Source organism: Silurus aristotelis (assembly GCF_946808225.1).
Source record: "Silurus aristotelis genome assembly, chromosome: 5".
Taxonomy (NCBI): domain Eukaryota; kingdom Metazoa; phylum Chordata; class Actinopteri; order Siluriformes; family Siluridae; genus Silurus; species Silurus aristotelis.
The window spans coordinates 5809765-5827741 of NC_139578.1; the positions used below are offsets into that span (position 1 = coordinate 5809765).

At 38.0% G+C, this 17977-nt stretch overlaps 1 protein-coding gene across 6 annotated transcripts in view; it reads right to left on the reverse strand.

Annotated features, from left to right (window-relative positions):
* tnr (tenascin R (restrictin, janusin)) overlaps positions 1–17977 on the reverse strand; it is a 151480-nt gene that overhangs the window by 43879 nt on the left and 89624 nt on the right. For 5 of the 6 annotated variants that reach the window (XM_083541642.1, XM_083541639.1, XM_083541638.1 and 2 more), the window contains 2 exons: positions 7877–8352; positions 6645–7121 (listed from right to left, as the gene is read on the reverse strand). In XM_083541642.1, coding sequence (XP_083397768.1) covers positions 6645–7121; positions 7877–8342 — 943 coding nt within the window. In that variant the 5' untranslated portion in view covers positions 8343–8352. Of the gene's footprint in view, positions 1–6644; positions 7122–7876; positions 8408–17977 lie in introns of all 6 variants that reach the window. The other variant, XM_083541643.1, reaches the window with a different exon arrangement.

A 17977-nucleotide genomic window follows, 5' to 3' on the forward strand; every position in this document is an offset into this window, starting at 1 on the left:
AATACTTATATTATCAGAGTGGAACCAATAAATAAGCTTAACTTAAATTATATTCACATTTTAGTACACTTTTGGGAAAATGATCATTGAGGAATGAATTCTCCTCGTTATCAGGTGCTAAAACACCGATTTATGGTAGAAAGTTGTATAAAAGTCATAAAGTGCCAGTTTTGTTCTACCTTCAGTTTTAAGTTTTGCATTCAAGTCATTGTCCCATGCTGTAATAAAGGTTAATCTGGAATTTCAACCAGACACAGCGAATAAATTGCATCATAGTTGGGATATCAGAAAGATGTCAACTTGCACACATTTTCAACGAATGCATTTTCAACCATTTATGCTTCAGTCAGAAAAAAATGCACTCAATCATTCTAGAAAGGGCTTTGATTGAAGTATTCTGGATACATCCTATGAATAAAAACATAATTACTTAATTGAATGTAACCAGAACAACATAGTTTAACACAGAAATTCATAATAACAGCTAAATTAATTTCCTTAAGAAGTAAATGATGAATCTGTACTTTTCAACTAAATTGTAATTTAATTTTGTATTTGCAGACAAACATGCTAATAAAAAAATAGGTAATGAAATTAAGTGTTGTCTGTTTATTTTTTTCTGACTTGGTTAGAAAGAGCAAGGATTGTGAGAGATGTGTTCATGTGTGTGTGTGTGTATGTGTGTGAGAGAGAGAGAGAGAGAGAGAAAGAGAGAGAGAGAGAGAGAGAGAGAGAGAGAGAGAGAGAGAGAGAGAGAGAGAGAGAGAGAGAGACCTTCTATCCCACTAAACCCATACCTCAATCTTTTTTATTGCAGTCTTTCCCTATCGTGAATCTATCCACCTGTGGAGACACTGTGGAAGGCTGAAAGACATGCTTGACCCTGTGCTACCCTGTGCCAAGCATCAAGAACTTGATGGCCTACACTACCAGCTGGTTGACCTTACACCAAGGCCAGACACTTGCATACCCTGTGACACATACAACTCCCTAGCCTGTAAAGAATGTGATTCTCTCCTTCTGTTGGAAAATGAACCTTTTATAATAAGACTGAATCTGCATTCCAAAGCAATTAAAAAAATTGTTCATAACAAGCAGCACTCAAATAAACATAGACCTTCACCAACTCTATGCCTTGGAGATTCCTGCAACACTGTCATTAACTCCTGCCATTTAATAAGTGATGTTATCAGTTGTAAAACATTCTGGCTCCATGTTATTCAGTGGGTGCTGCTTAAAAGTGTAGTACAGTGAAACCCCGTTGTACGAGCAACCTATAGTACGAGCAAACGGAGATACGAGCAAACTCGCTCGCAAAATTTTACCCTGTTTCACAAGCAAATTTCGAAGGCACGAGCAAACCCACGCTGCCGGTTCCCCGTTTTCGGCGGAGGGTCGCATCAGTCGCTTAGTTGATGACGTATCACTCAGTCGCTCTCGCTGTTCAGTGCAGCAAAAACGTAACTGTGGCAGCGGGGGTGTGGTTGAGCGGCGGTGTGTAAATGGAGGGCGGGTCCGGGAGCAGATAGGCAGGGATTGCCACACCTGAAGTTAATGTGTCCTGAAGATTGTTCTCGCTTTTCCAGTGATCGGAGGGTGCATTTAAGGAGGCGAGCGTGTGTGTGTGTGTGTGTGTGTGTGTGTGTGTGTGTGTGTGTGTGTGTGTGTGTGTGTGTGTGTGTGTGTGTGTCTGTCTGTCTGTCTGTCTGTCTGTCTGTCTGTCTGTCTGTCTGTGACGTGCTGCGCTGCGCTGCATGGGGCACTAAGCAGACCGACAAAAAAAAAAAAAAATTATAAAAGTGGCCGTATTCATACGCTCTCCCACAGTTAAATTTTTTTTAGTTTTATATTTTTATTTCACTAGAAATCTTGAAAAATGTCTCCCAAGAAAATCAGTGATGGTGCTGTGAAAACGAAAGTAAATAGAATTACATGGAAACCGAGGAGGTTATGAGCGTTTTGTGCGTCTCACAATCAACCACAATCACATGAGTAAGTGTTAAATTATGTTTATATTACAGTCATTTGCAGTGTATTTGTTTTTAAAAATAGGCTACAAAGTGCAGAAATAAGCGATCGAATGACATCTCGGAACGGATTAAATCACTTTTACATTCATTCATATGGGGAAAATTAGTTCGAACATACAAGCAAATGGACATACGAGCAATTTTCAAGAACGAATTATGCTCGTACAACGGGGTTCCACTGTACTATAAGTTGGACATTTAAAGGGATAGATGATAGAGATTCCACAAAGATAATTTGTTAAAAGTGCTGGATTTTGTAATTTCTTAAATGGCAGCAGGTCTAAAGCATGACCCCACCATGTGAAATAGATTCTGCATTGTTAACTTTTAAGCATCATGCATAGGGGATTGTCCTGACCAAACACGTGTCAGACAAGGCACATTGAAGGTGCCCCAATGCATAATAAAGGTGTCTTACAGAGTCATATTTTGGAGACTGTGTAAATGCCAAAAGCAAAAGTATGTATTTTTTTACTGTGCATGCCTTTTATTCAGATCCCAAACTTCTCACCAAACAAAAAAACTATTCTCCAAGATGACATGTAGATGAAAAGATTCTTTTAAAAGGGTTATTTAGTTATATTTAGTGTTCATGCAAGGCTTGTACAGCTGGACACAGCTCACAGTGTAGCCTTGCTCAAGATAATTTTAATTAGCAGTGTGGCTCTTGGCCATATGCTGCAGTGGCTGAGATGAACCACCTCCATTTTTTATACTGGCCTACTTCTGGATTATAAAGCTGAAACAGTGTGTGTTGATAATGGGCTTTTCTTGCGATTGAGCTTTGTCTAGATGTATTATGCAGCCCCTGAGGATCAGCTAAAGATCAATACTACTGACAAGAAAGTCATTCAGTTACTTTTCAAAATAAGAAAATCCCTCTTCTTCCCGCTGTACCATTGAACCCTTGAAGAATACTGAGATTTAATGATACGCTGTGTTTTTTTTTTTCCATTCCTATGTTAATAATGGCAATACTTTGATTTTATTTTTACACAGTGTATATTTATAATTATTTTATAGTGTGTATATTTTTTTACTAACCAGCACTGCTGAAAATACAAAAACAAACAAACAAAAAAAAAACCCTAATTAGTGCTTTGGATTTCCCTACTTGTAATAAATATTTGACTATGGTTTGAGTGTTGAAACCTTATCAAAATGGTGCTGAGAGTGATCTCACTGGATAATTTTCTTTTTTATTCTAATCTATTTATTCAGTATCATTTAAGTGCAATTGTAAAATCTGGGTTGTTGTGGTCACAATATTAAGATGTAACCAAAAATAAAGAGTGTAGTTACAGTGTCAACAGTCTGCTACACTGACCCAGAACTACAGCTTGCATATGATCACCATCTCTGCACACCTCAACAGTGTATATCTCTAATAAATGGACATTCGGTGCAACCCAGATGAGGATGGGTTCCCTCTTGAGTCTGGTTTCTCTCAAGGTTTCTTCCTTATGCCATCTCGAAAAGTGATAAAAAATGATAAAGCCACAGTCTTGCTCATCAAGGACAGACTTACACTTACAAAGAACATCTTATCCATTCTTCATCACCGCATTATCTGTGCAAAGCTGCTTTGAGACAATGTTCATTGTTAAAAGCGCTATATAAATAAAAATTAATTTAATTGAACATAAATTTGATAGTTCTAGTGCTGACGTCTAAAAATTTATTTTTTATACCAAGTCTATGATACACAGATTATTGTGTTTTATTAAATTTAATCTTCTTTTATATGCCCTTAAACTTTTTATTTTTACTTTTGTTTCAGGAACAAGTTAAAAAGGTACCAAAACCAGGAAGATATTAATTTATTAATTAATTAGATATTAATTAAATGTTGTTTTTTTTTTTTTTTTGCAATTCCATATATTTAACATCCCATTTAACAAAACTGTTTTATTTTGCTTGTCTGTATCTATAATGTCACTTCATGCTGCTCCTATAGCCTGAAGCATCTATGAGAAGCATTAGAATTGAACTGATGTTTTCTGTATTATCCCACCTCTCTCTTGTCACCCCCTTGTGGTTTTCCCCTCAATTGAATTGAAATGAGCAATTTTGCCTTAACCAAGGACCTCGACGTCAAGAAAATGAGAATCGAATAGCATTGAAAAGGTAGTGTGATTTGCCCATTTTCTCTTTTCATCTTGCTTTTTTTCGTATAAGGTGACAGCTGTTTTCAGCAATGTAGCTTTTTTTCCTCACTCTTTCTTTTTTGTTTCTCAGAGCAACTGTGGGCATTATTCAGAAACTGACCAGGCCTGACTAATGTGGCAGGCCTTCTGAAGTAAATGTGACTTTCAGTAAGTGAATGATGTTAAACTCAGGGACATCACCAATTTTATAGTTACAGTGTGTGTCCAGGGGCTTCAGCAGGGGGTTTAATTGCTCTTTGTGTGCAGCTGCTCTCTTACTTTAGGTAGACTTGGATTTGCATGGATTTGGAGTGGTTTTATAGAATCAGTTCCTTATCCCTAACAGATTCAGGCACCTACATTTTTCTAAAAGACCTCGTTAAAAATCTAAACCTAGCTTAAAAATGATGCAGATCTATAAGAGCTGATTTATACTCCTGAGAGCATGTATCTTTGAGCACATGAAGGCATAATACATGGATACTTGCATAAAGACCACTTAAGAAGCAGTGTCACATTAACCAAACCGACATTTAAAGTTTAAGAGACAGCAATAAACCAAAATAGAAAGTCTCAGAAGCGAAAGATTTGTTATGTAATGTATTTGGGGGAAAAAACGTTTTATCCAGTGTATTCACGAGTCATATTCCATTTTATCTAGTGTTTAGCATTTCCATTTTATCTAGTGTTTATATCAACATTTCTATCAATCATGGATTGATGGATGCTTTATGCTTTTTAGTGTGTTGCTGTGGTTTACGTTATCTGTTATCCATATGCTGTGTTTATTAGGAGGAGCTTAAAAAAGATTTAAGTGTGTGAACCTGGTTGCTATAATGAGCTATAATAAGTAAAAAGCGTTATTTACACTTATGAGCCTATATTTTGATTGTAGTGATCTATAAATAAATGTATAATACAATTAAGTGATAATCTCCACATGAATTAAACACGAAACACAAAGGAAACACTTGATTAACTTACGTGTGTTTGTATATATCACCTGTTCAGTCTGAGGGGTTTTAATAGATACTCTGGTTTGTAAACCAAAAGCAAAAATATTTCTAATATGATATTTTAGAAAACATTTCTTTTTTAGTTTCTGTTAAAAAACTTTTTAACAGACTACACTTTCAGAAAGCAGTTTGCAAGCATGAGCATGTCCCAAGGCTTTAAATGAAAGTAAGTACTGAAAAAGGAAATATCTGTTTAAGCTTTCTGTGGAACAAAATGACTCTTAAGCCAGTCAAAAAACCCACACCACAAACCCACATCTCATTAAATAATTTCCAGCTATACATCCGGAAACACACACCTCTGCCTACCATTCTGCTTTTACCTTTACCTTACTCTGATAGCAAAAGATTTTAAGACTAGTGTAGTCACTGTTTTTAACTATGAAGTGGAATTTTCTTTGGTGAACACAAGATTTAGAAAACAGTTGTATAAAAAGTCAATAGTAAGCGGTTTCAGGCATACAGTGTTTAAATTGAGTAATTGCCTATATAAGTATGCATCTGTGTTTCTTGATTGTTGGTATGCTTAGTGAGTTTATTTTAACATACCCTTTGAGTTTGCTACATTAGATATACCGTATTTTTCGGACTTTTCTCTACGCTTTGAACCCCGTGGCTTAAACAACGAAGCAGCTAATATATGGATTTTTCCTGGGTTATTCCGGGTTTCACAAGCTTTAAGACAAAAAACTGAGCCCCATAACATTAGACTAATGAAACTCTTTATATTAAATCAGATGCGCTCCCACTGAATCGGGCTGCACCACATCATAAATATGGATGATGTTCCTCTGACGTTTGACCTGCTGCTCACTCGGACTGTCCACAGGAAAGGCGTATCATTCGTCACGCTGAAAACAACCGGGCACTTCACCTGTGTTCTGAGCTGCACGGCATCGGGAGAAAAGCTTCACCAATGGTGATTTTTAAATGCACGACGATGCCAAAAGAAAAAGAGAGAAATTGTTGTGAAAGGAAGGAGGAAGACAGTGAACAATGACTTTCTTGGTAGGCTACTGTTTAGATACACGCAGTGTTACAGTCACCGTCTTTCGTTAAAACCTGTGTAAAGTTCATTAGTTTTAATGTGGGCTTAAAGACAGGTGCGGCTTATTTATGTTCAAAATAAAAATCTTTTTCAAATTCAGTGGCTTATATTTTGAGTGCCCTTAATAGTCCGGAAATTACGGTACAAGTGGAAAGCAGACAATAAATAAATTACTCACTGCACAATATGCACTTGAGTAATCAAAATCATATTTGTACTGATTGCAAATTATTTCCTGTTGTTACAAACGATAACCATTTGTTTTGTATTCTTTCTGGTCTTTAATTATCATTGTGCATTCATGCTGCATTAAGTTTGAATGAGGCAAGGTATTTGGCTTGGTGGTTTCCAACCTGTTTTTTTGAGATGACATTTCATGTTCTCAATGGGAAGCAACACCCACCTGAAGCACACTCGTCTCCTATGTAGCCCTCCTGGCACACACAGAATCCAGCCTTACACTCTCCCTTGTGGCTGCAGTTGTTAGCGCAAGAGATACGTGAGCAATCTTCACCTAGGAATCCCTGCCTACACTGGCAGGTTCCATTTATGCAGACCCCCTGATCAGAGCAATCATTCAGGCATCTGTTTAAAGAGCAATCATCTCCGGAATAGGCCTCCTCACACACACATTCTCCAGCAATACATACACCCTGGCCTGAGCAGTCACCAGGGCACCTTGGCTCTGAGCAGTTTTCTCCACTGAAGTCAGTGTCACACACACACATGCCCTCGACGCACACACCCTGGCCGGAGCAGTTCCCCAGACATTGTGATTCTGAGCAGTTCTTGCCTGTCCAGCCTTCATCACACACACAGCCACAAACATCCATGCTGAAGGTGCCGTGGCCACTGCAGTGATGGCCAAAATCCAGCCGGTCTAAGAAGAAAACAAAGAAAAAAGATTTAAGATGGAAAATTTTCAAAGGGACACTGTCATCAAAACACCAACTGCAGGAATATATTTTAAATTAATACTATTATTTCCTTTAATGGAGCTCCAGAGATTGAACATGTCAGCTCATTAATACCCCAGTGACACAGGTCAATGCATTTATTGAAAATAATTTTGTCTATAGTTTGGCTGTAAATGTATTTATTTTAATTTGTATTACTAATATCTTTTCAAAAGAATGACACTTGTAAATGTATTTGTTGTGTAATCTAGTAACATATGATGTAGTACATATGATGACTTTTGTAAATAGCCAAAAGTACCTAGATAACATGTTTAGTTATGAAGATATTTGTATAGTTAGAGCAACTCTGGATATAAATGTAGATAGATGTAAAAGAAAGTAATTTATTTTTCCAATGATGGATATGATCATATTGAGTCTAATAATGAATATTATATACTAGACTGAAAGTAACACTGACTGGAAGTAAGCCGGATTCATATACTTCCATGTTGGAAATTGCAATTGTTGTTTATTAGTATCAATTTAAGTATGACAATTTTTTTTATAAACAGAACATATTAATTAAATGCATATTACTTATCTTTCAATACTTTAATATTTTTAATATATAGCTATTTTGCAAAATAAATGTAACAATTGTCCACAGCACAAAATTATAAGAGAAAACACAATATAAAATATATAAAAAATAATACATGTATCTTGGACTCACCCAGGACTAAGTTATCTCCACAGCAAGCACCACTACACTGTGCTCTGAGCTGTAAAACTTCTCTCTCTAGCATCTCTATGCGACTGGCTAGGTGTTGCAGCATGGCTGAAGCTGGGCATGAACACACTGTCTTGGGGATGTAGATGCGGTGGGTGAAAGTCACTTGGTTCTCCGAGTCCATTGATTGCTCCTCATACTCCTTCCCCAGTTTATCACTTTCTGTAAATCCCTGTGAGTCCAGATCCAGTAAGCACAGAGATTCTAGTGGAACATCAATGTTGTATACATGGTTGAAGATCATAGGCTGGCTTTGATTGTTGGTGTTGCCACTTCCATCTGTAGCTTGCCGCTTGATCCTAGCTGTCCATACTGTTTTGTCTGTGTGCTGTGGCACAGCTTTAACACTAAGGAACAGCAATGCCAGGCTCACCAGAGATGACAATGCCATTATGGATTCATACATCATTGCTCTGCTTCTAAAAGGCATAAAGAAAAAAGACAATGCTCATGAAGTCTGTCATAGGAAACAAACTCATTACAGGACAGTGGTCAATATAAAATGGTGATAGAATATATATGTGACATTGGTCACTTAAAGGTTCACTTAAGACAGAAAATAAGGTATAAATGTATATTACTATGCAAATGTTTTATGCAGGTGTGAAGAAATGCTGTAAAATAATAATGTTTGTGGAGTGTGGAGTGCAGAAGGTTTCGTTAGTCTTTTTCTGTGACTTGTAATGATTTTAGAAAAGCATTTTTTTTTGTTTCAGCACCCCTGGAGCACAGAGGGTTAAGGGCCTTGATCAAGTGCCCCAAGGGTGGCAACCTGTCATTACCAGTAACCCAGAGCCTCAACCAGCATCCCAGAGCGATAGACACTAAGCTATCACCTTTTATTTGTGAGAAATATAAGTTCTTTGACGGAGAAGATACTAGCATTAGAATAGAGTATACAGATTTAAGAGTGGGTTTGTGAGCATGAAAGCAGTACAGTTTTTGCATAGAAATATCTAGAATCCTTAGATGGAGTTAGCAACCCCCGATTCTGGCATCACAGCAGGGCAAGTGGGGGATGACTTGACAGCTTACTCCCAAATACAAAGCTAATGCTAAGGCTCACCCATTAAAGCACCACTTCTCTCTGCTTTGCCTGTCTTACATGTTTACGCTCCTCAGTAAAGTTCCTTCTGAGAAACCTAAAAGAGCTCTGGTTTTAGACACTATTCTAAGGCACTTGAAATAAGTTAAGCCTATAGGGGCACCAGCAGCACAGGTTGGGTGTATACTAGGAGTCAGGGTGCTGGACATAGCAGGCCATCTTAGATTTGATAAGCATGCATAAGTTCTCTTTAATAGTTTTTTTACATATGATAATGGTTTACTTCTTTAGCCGGTCAGAGGTTATTAAGAATAACATTATCAAGCCATGCATCGAACAAAGAAAACATCTGAAGAGATTGCTGAAACTACTAAACATGGGTTAAGAACTGCCCAATACATTATTAAAAACTGGAATGATAGTGGAGAACCATCAACTCTGAGGACAACAGTAGAAGTAGTAGTAAACAACTCACGATTGTGTTTAATAGTGAAAGTAAGAGCAAGTAAGAGCTTGAGGGAACTCAAGGGGTTGGGACTAAACAGCTGTGTAGCCTTTAGAAAGTGAGGCTTATCTGAAACAAAGGCTTAAATTTTCTAGGAAGCAAAAAGATTGGATTCTGGAGCAAAGGAAGTCATGTGGTCTGATGAGACTGTTCCAATGTGATGGGCTCATCAGGGTAGGAAGAGAGGCAGATGAACTAATGCACCCATCATGCCTAGTGCCCACCATACAAGACTGTGGGGGCAGTGCTATGATCTGGTTTTGCTGCAGTTGATCAACCTGGGTTCAGCAACGTTATGTGCCCAAAGAATGACCAGGTTATTCCATCAATGGATTTTTTCTTCTCTGATTCTTTGGGCTCAAATTGTGAAAGAGTGGTTTAGAGAGCACGAGACAACATATTCACACATGGATTGGCCACCAGAGTCCGGACCTTAACCCCATTTTGAATTTTTGAGATGTGCTGGAGAACAATTTGTGCAGCGGTGCGACTCTCCCATCATCCATACAGAACTTGGTGAAAAATTATTGCAACTCAATTGGATAGGAATAATTGTGACATTGCAGAAACTTATCAAAACGATGCCACAGAGAATGCATGCTGTAATCAAAACTAAAGGCAGTCCAATGAAATATTAAAGTGTGTGACTTTTTTTTTGGATGGGTAGTGTATATTATAAGTAAAAAATCTAAGCATCACACAAAACATAACTGCAACAGGTTTAGAGTCTTTAAACCAACATCAAATCAAATTATTTACTTGCAGACAATTTGTCTCTAACTGCAGTTTTGTCCACTCTAGATTCATTCACATTCCATTACATAAGAATGTAATAGGACACACTCTTCATTTGAAACTATCATTTGGATTAAATATACAAAATATAGTCATATTTTTACAGTCTGACCTTATTTCAAATGCTTACCTTATCTCCTTTAATATCTGCCTCATAGCATATACTTCACCATATTACTATGTTACTTGTACATTAACGTTAGCTACTACAACGAGGTTTGGCCCCATAGACCTTGACTGGGCTACTCATTGTGTAGAACCAGCATTCCTTCACACTCCAAATAATGTGGCTCCCCTTAAAAGAGAAGTAATTAGAGGTAAATAAAATTTGCACCATGGTATAACGATTGTAGTAGGAACACTAAATTAACTAAGAATAAAAGCAGCACACTGGTGAGTTTTCTACATATACAACACTGAATGGTCTCTCACCGTAGTACCTATGCAAACATTTGGTAAATTATGAGTTGCCACGCCTATTTCGATCAGAAGACACAGGCTATTTGTTGGTATCTTGAATAGTGAAGACTACGGCAGGGGGCAGAGCTTTCTCTTACAAAGCCCAACAGTTATGGAACATCCATTCATTTAATTTTTGGGACTCAGTCTAGGCTGACATCTTATTTACTTATTTGTTTTACAAAGATGCAAATCTGGAGGGATCGTGGTTATAAAAAGTTTTGGTATACTAGGATTTTTGGATGCTGTGGTCCTCTTGTTTTCATATGTTCACATACATTTTTTGACATTGGTGTGGTGGGCTGTCTTCTATCCCAGAGAAGCCTCATGTCTGTGTTACCTTCTAGCTCTCTCATAGTTATGCTGTCATAGCAAATCTTATCAGAGTCCTAACTTATTTTTAGTATTGTAGTCTATCCATGATAAGAATAAGCTGATTTCTATTTTTTTGTTATTGTTGATGAGAAAAATAATTACTGAATCAAAACTCAATAATGTATTATTATCATCTCATCTATTAATAATTAATAATTATTATAAAAATGCGAATTAAGCACTGTTCTGCCACAGCATGGCATGCTTTTTTCCTTGGTCCCTAATGCATTCTGTTGGTCATCATTCTTGGAATGGTCAACCAGCTTGGGTTTTAATTCCCTCTTGCCAGTGATATTCTATGGTATAATTGATTTTGCAGTTGTCCAGTGCCTCATAGACATGTGTGCAAAATACCTGTCTTGGCACTAGTGCTAAGTGCCATAAAATGTTTATACTAGATCAGAGCAATTTTATTTAAGCCAGCCAAACATACCCTCTGATTTGTGTTACAGACCACCGATCTTTTTTTTTTTACTGTGGAGTATCCCAGCCTCTGACTTAGATTGCTACACCACAAAATGGGTTAAGCATTTAATCCTGTTGCATCAAGTCAGGTAACTGCTGCTGTTCCATGTTCTGTGTTTATGTTCTGACTTTCAGAATGCTCTGTTGGAAGGCAATGATCATTATCCCATTAAGGTGGACCTCAAAATTAATGAAAGAGATGCAGCCACTTGAAGTACATCAGGTATAGTTTCTTGATCTATAGCTATATTAAGTTGCTTTGGTATCTCTGAACTTTAAAGCTCTGTTGCATTGCTGCTAGAAGCTTTTGATTTTTTAAATATACAATGCTAGCTTCTTCAATCAATGAGGTGTCCTGACAGAAACATAATTGCATTTTGTGACTGCACAGGTTGACAAAGTTATTGCCTTTTCAAATTTGTTCAAGAGGTAGTCAGCCAGAATGGTTTTCAATCCACAGGTGTGGGCAAAACCAAGAAGGCAGCACGTGCACAACATGAGGCCCAGCATCTCTCCAGATTTCGTGATTTAGTAGTAACTTCTAGACTAACTGCAACTTTATTCACTCCTTGTAGCCTTGCACATATCTAGGGCTGAAACGATTTTTCATTCCTCTAATCATCGAGGCAAATTATTTGCGTCTTTTATTCAATTTAACTACATGTGGAGCATTGTGTTTCCCCGTGGAGCGTTATTACTGATGTACCACCCGGTAAACTCTGGCGTGCTCTGGACAGTTAAACACAGAAGACGCTGCAGAATTTAAAAAATGCAGGAACAGGGAGTAAACAGAGAGGGCAGAGGAGAAGATTTATATGGAAGCCTGTTTCCAATAGACAGTTTTTTTCCTTGCGAATCTGAGTTTATTTCTCGCTATTCTCACTTTATTTATCGCAATTTCTCGACTTTTTTTTCAGCCAATCGGGCAGCGTCATCTCCCTGTGTAGTGCCAAAATAGCTTTACAAATTGAAAATAAAACCCACTACAACCAGTAGAATCGTATGGTATTAAACTAAGCCTCTGATCCCTGGAGAGAACTCTGTATAACAATCAGCTCTGGAGGAGATGGAACAAGACAGATAAACCAGAGAAGGCCTCATTTGTACACCAACAGCTTCAAACTTCAGGCCAACAACATGGTTACCATGCACCAAAAATGTTGCATGTTTACGAGACCTGTCTTATCTTCTCTTTTATTGTGATTACAATTGCAACTCAATCGCACATTTTTATCTGTTCTAAATGTACCTTATATTAATACTAGTTTTTAATACTCTAATCAACATGGTCATGGACAAATATGGATGCCATATGTAAATGTATGTTTATTATTAGTGAAACCAAACTCAACATAGAGCATTAAGACAAAATATTTTTTATATTTAATATTTAATATAATATTGTTTCCACATGGATGGTTTTATTTGGCACATATGTGTGCATCATGTCGGATTATGGTGCTTGATTTGAGACTTGGCTTGACTTTTATTTATACATTTTTTATACCTGGGTAAAGAAAGGACGTCATGAATAAATGTGTGTTGCGTTGAATATTTTAATTTCACCACTTTTATATTTATTTATTTATACCTTTATTAAAAATGCTCCAACAGATACGCACGCTGCATTAATAGCGCATTAATAAAATTAGTGCCATTAAAATTAATTTCCATTGAGTTAATTGTGACAGCCTTATCTAAAATATATACAAGTTTAATTTCTATGGTATTGTTAATTAGATATACTAAAATGTTAGCTGAAATGTAAGGGATGTACTTACTTTTGTTAGATACTTTAAATATTGGTTAGCTTTGTGACTTGTTATTGTATCATTCATTATAATTATAATAATTAAACTTCTTATACATATCACTATTATTTTAGATAACTTTATGCTACTCTATGTGTAATAAAACTGTTTAAATTTTGAAAACTGTGCCCATGCTAACCTACCCAGTCAAATTCTTTTGTTTACTATACTACAGAAAATGGCAAGACTTCTAAACTACTAACAATACATAATACAACTAACAATACATAATAAATCACTACTTCACATGCTTTAGATCAGGCATTTGCAACAGAACACAATGATAATAGTAAATAAGTAGGTCTTGGCAGTGTCTAATCTCTTTAGCTTTGAGCAGAATAGAAGTCCATTGGGAAAATGTTGAAGAAAATCAATTAGAAAAGCTAATTAGAGCCAATCAATTAGAGAGAACAGATTGAACTCTAAAGCAGTGTCTAATGTGTTTTCTAACCTTTTCACTCTCACTGGTAGCTTTCATGCAAGGATACTTACTGAAAACATTTTCACTGACACTGGTGCAGGTGACAGTGTTGATTCTCCAAAAAAATGACTGGAGAAGCAAATCAATATGAAATTTTTCAGTTTCCAGAATATTGTGAACTCTTGCCAAGGACTACAATACGCCACCACACAAACGTCTCTAGGTTACGAAACGAGATGCTGCGTCAGAATGCTTTGGGAATGTGCATAAGTGTTCACGCTCTGAAATAATATGTGTTATCAGTCAAAAATTGGCTGCTGGCAGTCACCGGTGAGGTAAAGTCATGACCAGGAGTATAAATCGCATATGAGTGAGGGCAGCAGCAGCTTCTGTAAGGGAGAAGGAAGCACTGCAGAGACGCTGGAGGTGTGGCATAGAGACGTAGGGACTGACCAGTCCCTGCCTAGTGTGTGTCTGCCAAACACAGCTAGAGGAGGACTGAGGGGCCAGGAGTGGCACAGCGGTCTAGGTTATAGAACCTCACAAAGGTCAGCGGGGTGGACCAAACAGCGTTACATACACTGGCGATCAAAATTACGGAACAATTTATAAACAATTGAACAATTCTGAAATAATGTCATCTTCACTGCTCAACAGTTGAACGAGTTTTTGTCCTGTCTATACCATGCTACCAGAACACCTTTTCCACAAAATAACTAAGGCATTTAAAAAAAAAAAACATTATTTTGCAGAAAACACACTGATCAAAATTAGAGAACAATAATGACTGTAGCATGGAAAAAGATTACAACAAAATTTTCTGAAGGTTACAACAGTCAGCAATTAGTAGGAAGTGTACAGGCCTCTGCTCTGAATGACTTCAGCACATCTGCGGCCACGGGACTGCACTAGTCTCTCACACTGCTCTGGTGTGATTTTGGTCCACTCTTCTTCCAGTCTCCTCCACAGTTCGGTGACTGTAGTGGGTTTCTTGGCCATAACTTTGTCACCAAGGATTTTCCAGAGGTTCTCTATTGGGTTGAGATCAGGACTCTGGGCAGGCCATGTCATTATTTCAATGTTTTCAGTTTCAAGGAACTGTTTACCCGTTTTGCTGTGTGACATGGAGCGTTGTCCTGCATGAACACTGCGGGCTGATTGGGTGGTGAATGCATGGAAGGAACCATATGTTGTTGAAGAAGGTTCTGATAAACATTTGCATTCACTCTGCCATGTAGCTGTATAAGAGGCCCAACTCCTGCTGCAGAAAACATGCCCCAAACCATGACACTTCCTCCTCCAATTTTCACTGACTTCCTTACACACTTTGGTTTCAGTCTTTCTCCAGTTTGTCGCCGAACATAATGTTTCCCATCGGACCCAAATAAATTAAACTTGCTTTCATCACTGAAGTGAACTTTGGACCAGTTCTCCTCTGTCCACACAACATGCTCCTCAGCAAAGTATCCTGTCCTCTCTTGTATTTGTCTTCCGTGGATGACCAGCCTTCTTGGCGGACTTGAATGAGTTTGTGATCTTGTAAAGATTCAATATTCTTGAAATCACAGATTTGGAACAACCAACTTGTCTTGCTATGGCTGATAGGGTCATCCCTTTGGCCTTCATCTGGACAACCTGCTGCCGGAGGCTTTCAGTCACTTTAGAACGGCCCACCATCTTGCAGAGTCAGTGAAACCCTAAGGTAGGCTGCCAGTTAAATACGGGTTGACAGATAATCAAGGAAATTAGCACCAGGGACCAGATTAAGTGAGCTCTGACCATGAATGGAGCGGGGAGACCAGACGACTCATTAGATGATGTAATAGCATCAACAATACACCTGTTCAGAGTCTGCTTATTAGCAGGGAGGCCTCTCTTGCGAGGGCAGTAGCAGACGAGCAGCTGATTGGTCCTTCTACAAGCACCCGTCAGAGCCAGTTCAGTTTCTTCTGGTCGGGGGCCTGGAACGGAGGGGGATAGAATGCCTGTAATCTTACGGGTCGAGGGACGACCGAGTGCACCTTGGGGATGTAACCCGTACGGGGGTACAGAAAGGCACTGGCCATACCCGAGGTAAAATCCAGGAAGGAGGGAGGCACAGTAAGGGCCTGCAGGTCCCCTACCCTTTTGATAGAGCAGATGGCCAACAAGAATGCGGTCTGGATTGAAAGGTGCCTTCAAGATGTCTCGGCTAGAGGCTCGAAGAGGGGCTCAGACAGAGCCGCCAAAACGTCAGCCAGGTCCCACCCAGGCACTCTACAATGACTGAACTGCAAAGCTTTCTGTGCTTTGTAAAATTCTACTTGTTCCAAGGGTTCAACATCAAAGATCAACACTGATTCTGCTTTGCCATAAGTTAAGCACGCCTTTACAAGCTTAAGAAAGCATTCACCGAAGTTGCAATACTGACACATAATGACCCATCATTGTGGAGCTGGATGGCTCAGGGACAGTATTCAGTACTGTACTCTCACAGTAGTTTAGAGAGAAATCTAATCTTCAACCAGAAGCCTTCTTCCCCAGAAAGCAACCAAATAAAATCTTGCCATCTGCAGCAACATAGAGCTCTTTGCGGTCAAAATATGATGGGATGCTTTTCCAAATCCAAAAATATCAGGGCGCTCTCTGTCCCACTCATGCTCAGCTCCTTCTTATGAATGCTCAAAGGAATGTATCCTCACTGATTCCCAGTACTTGAAAGCTCTAAACTGGGACCTTGACATAAAGAATGAAACTATGACAGAAGGAAGAATTCCTGTACAATTTGAAATTAATCATACATGTCCCTGCCATGTGCACATTGCTTAAAGTAAGAAAGGTATTAACTGACTTGTATCCAGAGGTTTAAGTTGTACCCATTGTTAATTTAATCAAAGCCATACATTTTTTGTACATGGACATTTGCATTCATGTACATAGTATTTTGCCATGAAAATTTGGGGGAAACAAAAACAGATTAGAATAGAGCCTAAAGCCTGCATGGATATGACATAATACAACTTCTTAATAATTGCAATCAAATTCTGTTGACTACTGTAATAGTCAACAGAAAAGCAACACTCTTCTGTCTGTGAGCCACAAAAGTATAACATTCAAGTACATTGATCCTGGAGATGAGTTTTAATCAGTTTCTGATTATATAACTTTTTGACTTCTGTACAAAGGTCAAATATTACAACAAAATGCAATGCTGTCTGAATTAAGCCAGCTATCACCCTCATATTCAGTTAAATATAACAGTTTATATCATATTTGATTATATTATTTTATTAATAATTAAATAATTTTATTTATAGGTAAATAAAGGATTTCTTTGGTATAGGATATGGGCCTGTGGACATTTTAGTTGAAAATGTCTAAGGAGAAAGTTCTTGTCTTGCGCACCAGCTTCTGGGACCAACTGAGCAGTTAACATAGATTCAACAATTTCCCCTAGAGGCATCTCTCTCTCTCTCTGTCTGTCTCTCTCTTTTTCTGCATCTGTCTCCTTCCTGCCTATGTTGAGAAAGTGACAAGAGTTACTGTAAACATTATCTTCCAGAAAAAGTGCACAATGAGGTGAAGAGAGCAATTCCATAACCCCTATTTACAAATGTTAAATTGCAAATACCTTGACATTCTGTAGGAGTGAAAATGGCCTCTTGTCTTCCTCTCACATTCCTTCTTCATGGAGCAGCTCAACCTCCCATGACATCTCTGTTCTATTCTCATTATTCCTGCAAAACCTGCTAAATTGCCTTGTCTTTCAGGATCATTGGTGCCTGTTCATTTCCTGCACCTGTGACTCTGGAGGTAATGCAGTGTACATCAATGCACAGCAACACAGATTCTTCTTTTCTGTTGAATTTGAATGTGTCAGTATATTTTCCAAATATAAATGGCACATTAGCATGTATTATACTGACACTATACCCATTTTAAAGTGTTGCCTTCGTGTCCTGCCTTCAGTTAAGACTAAGATGACAAACCTAATACAGATACAAATATATTTTTTAGTAATCAACTAATGGCAGAAGAGGACTTTATTTTTTGTCCAACATCTTTTACTCGGAAAATATATATCAATTGTGTTAATATGCACTGCACCAAAGTGTACAAACGACAGTACCATGTATACGTTTTTAATTAATTAACAAACTCACGTTGATAGGCATAAATGCATTCTTGT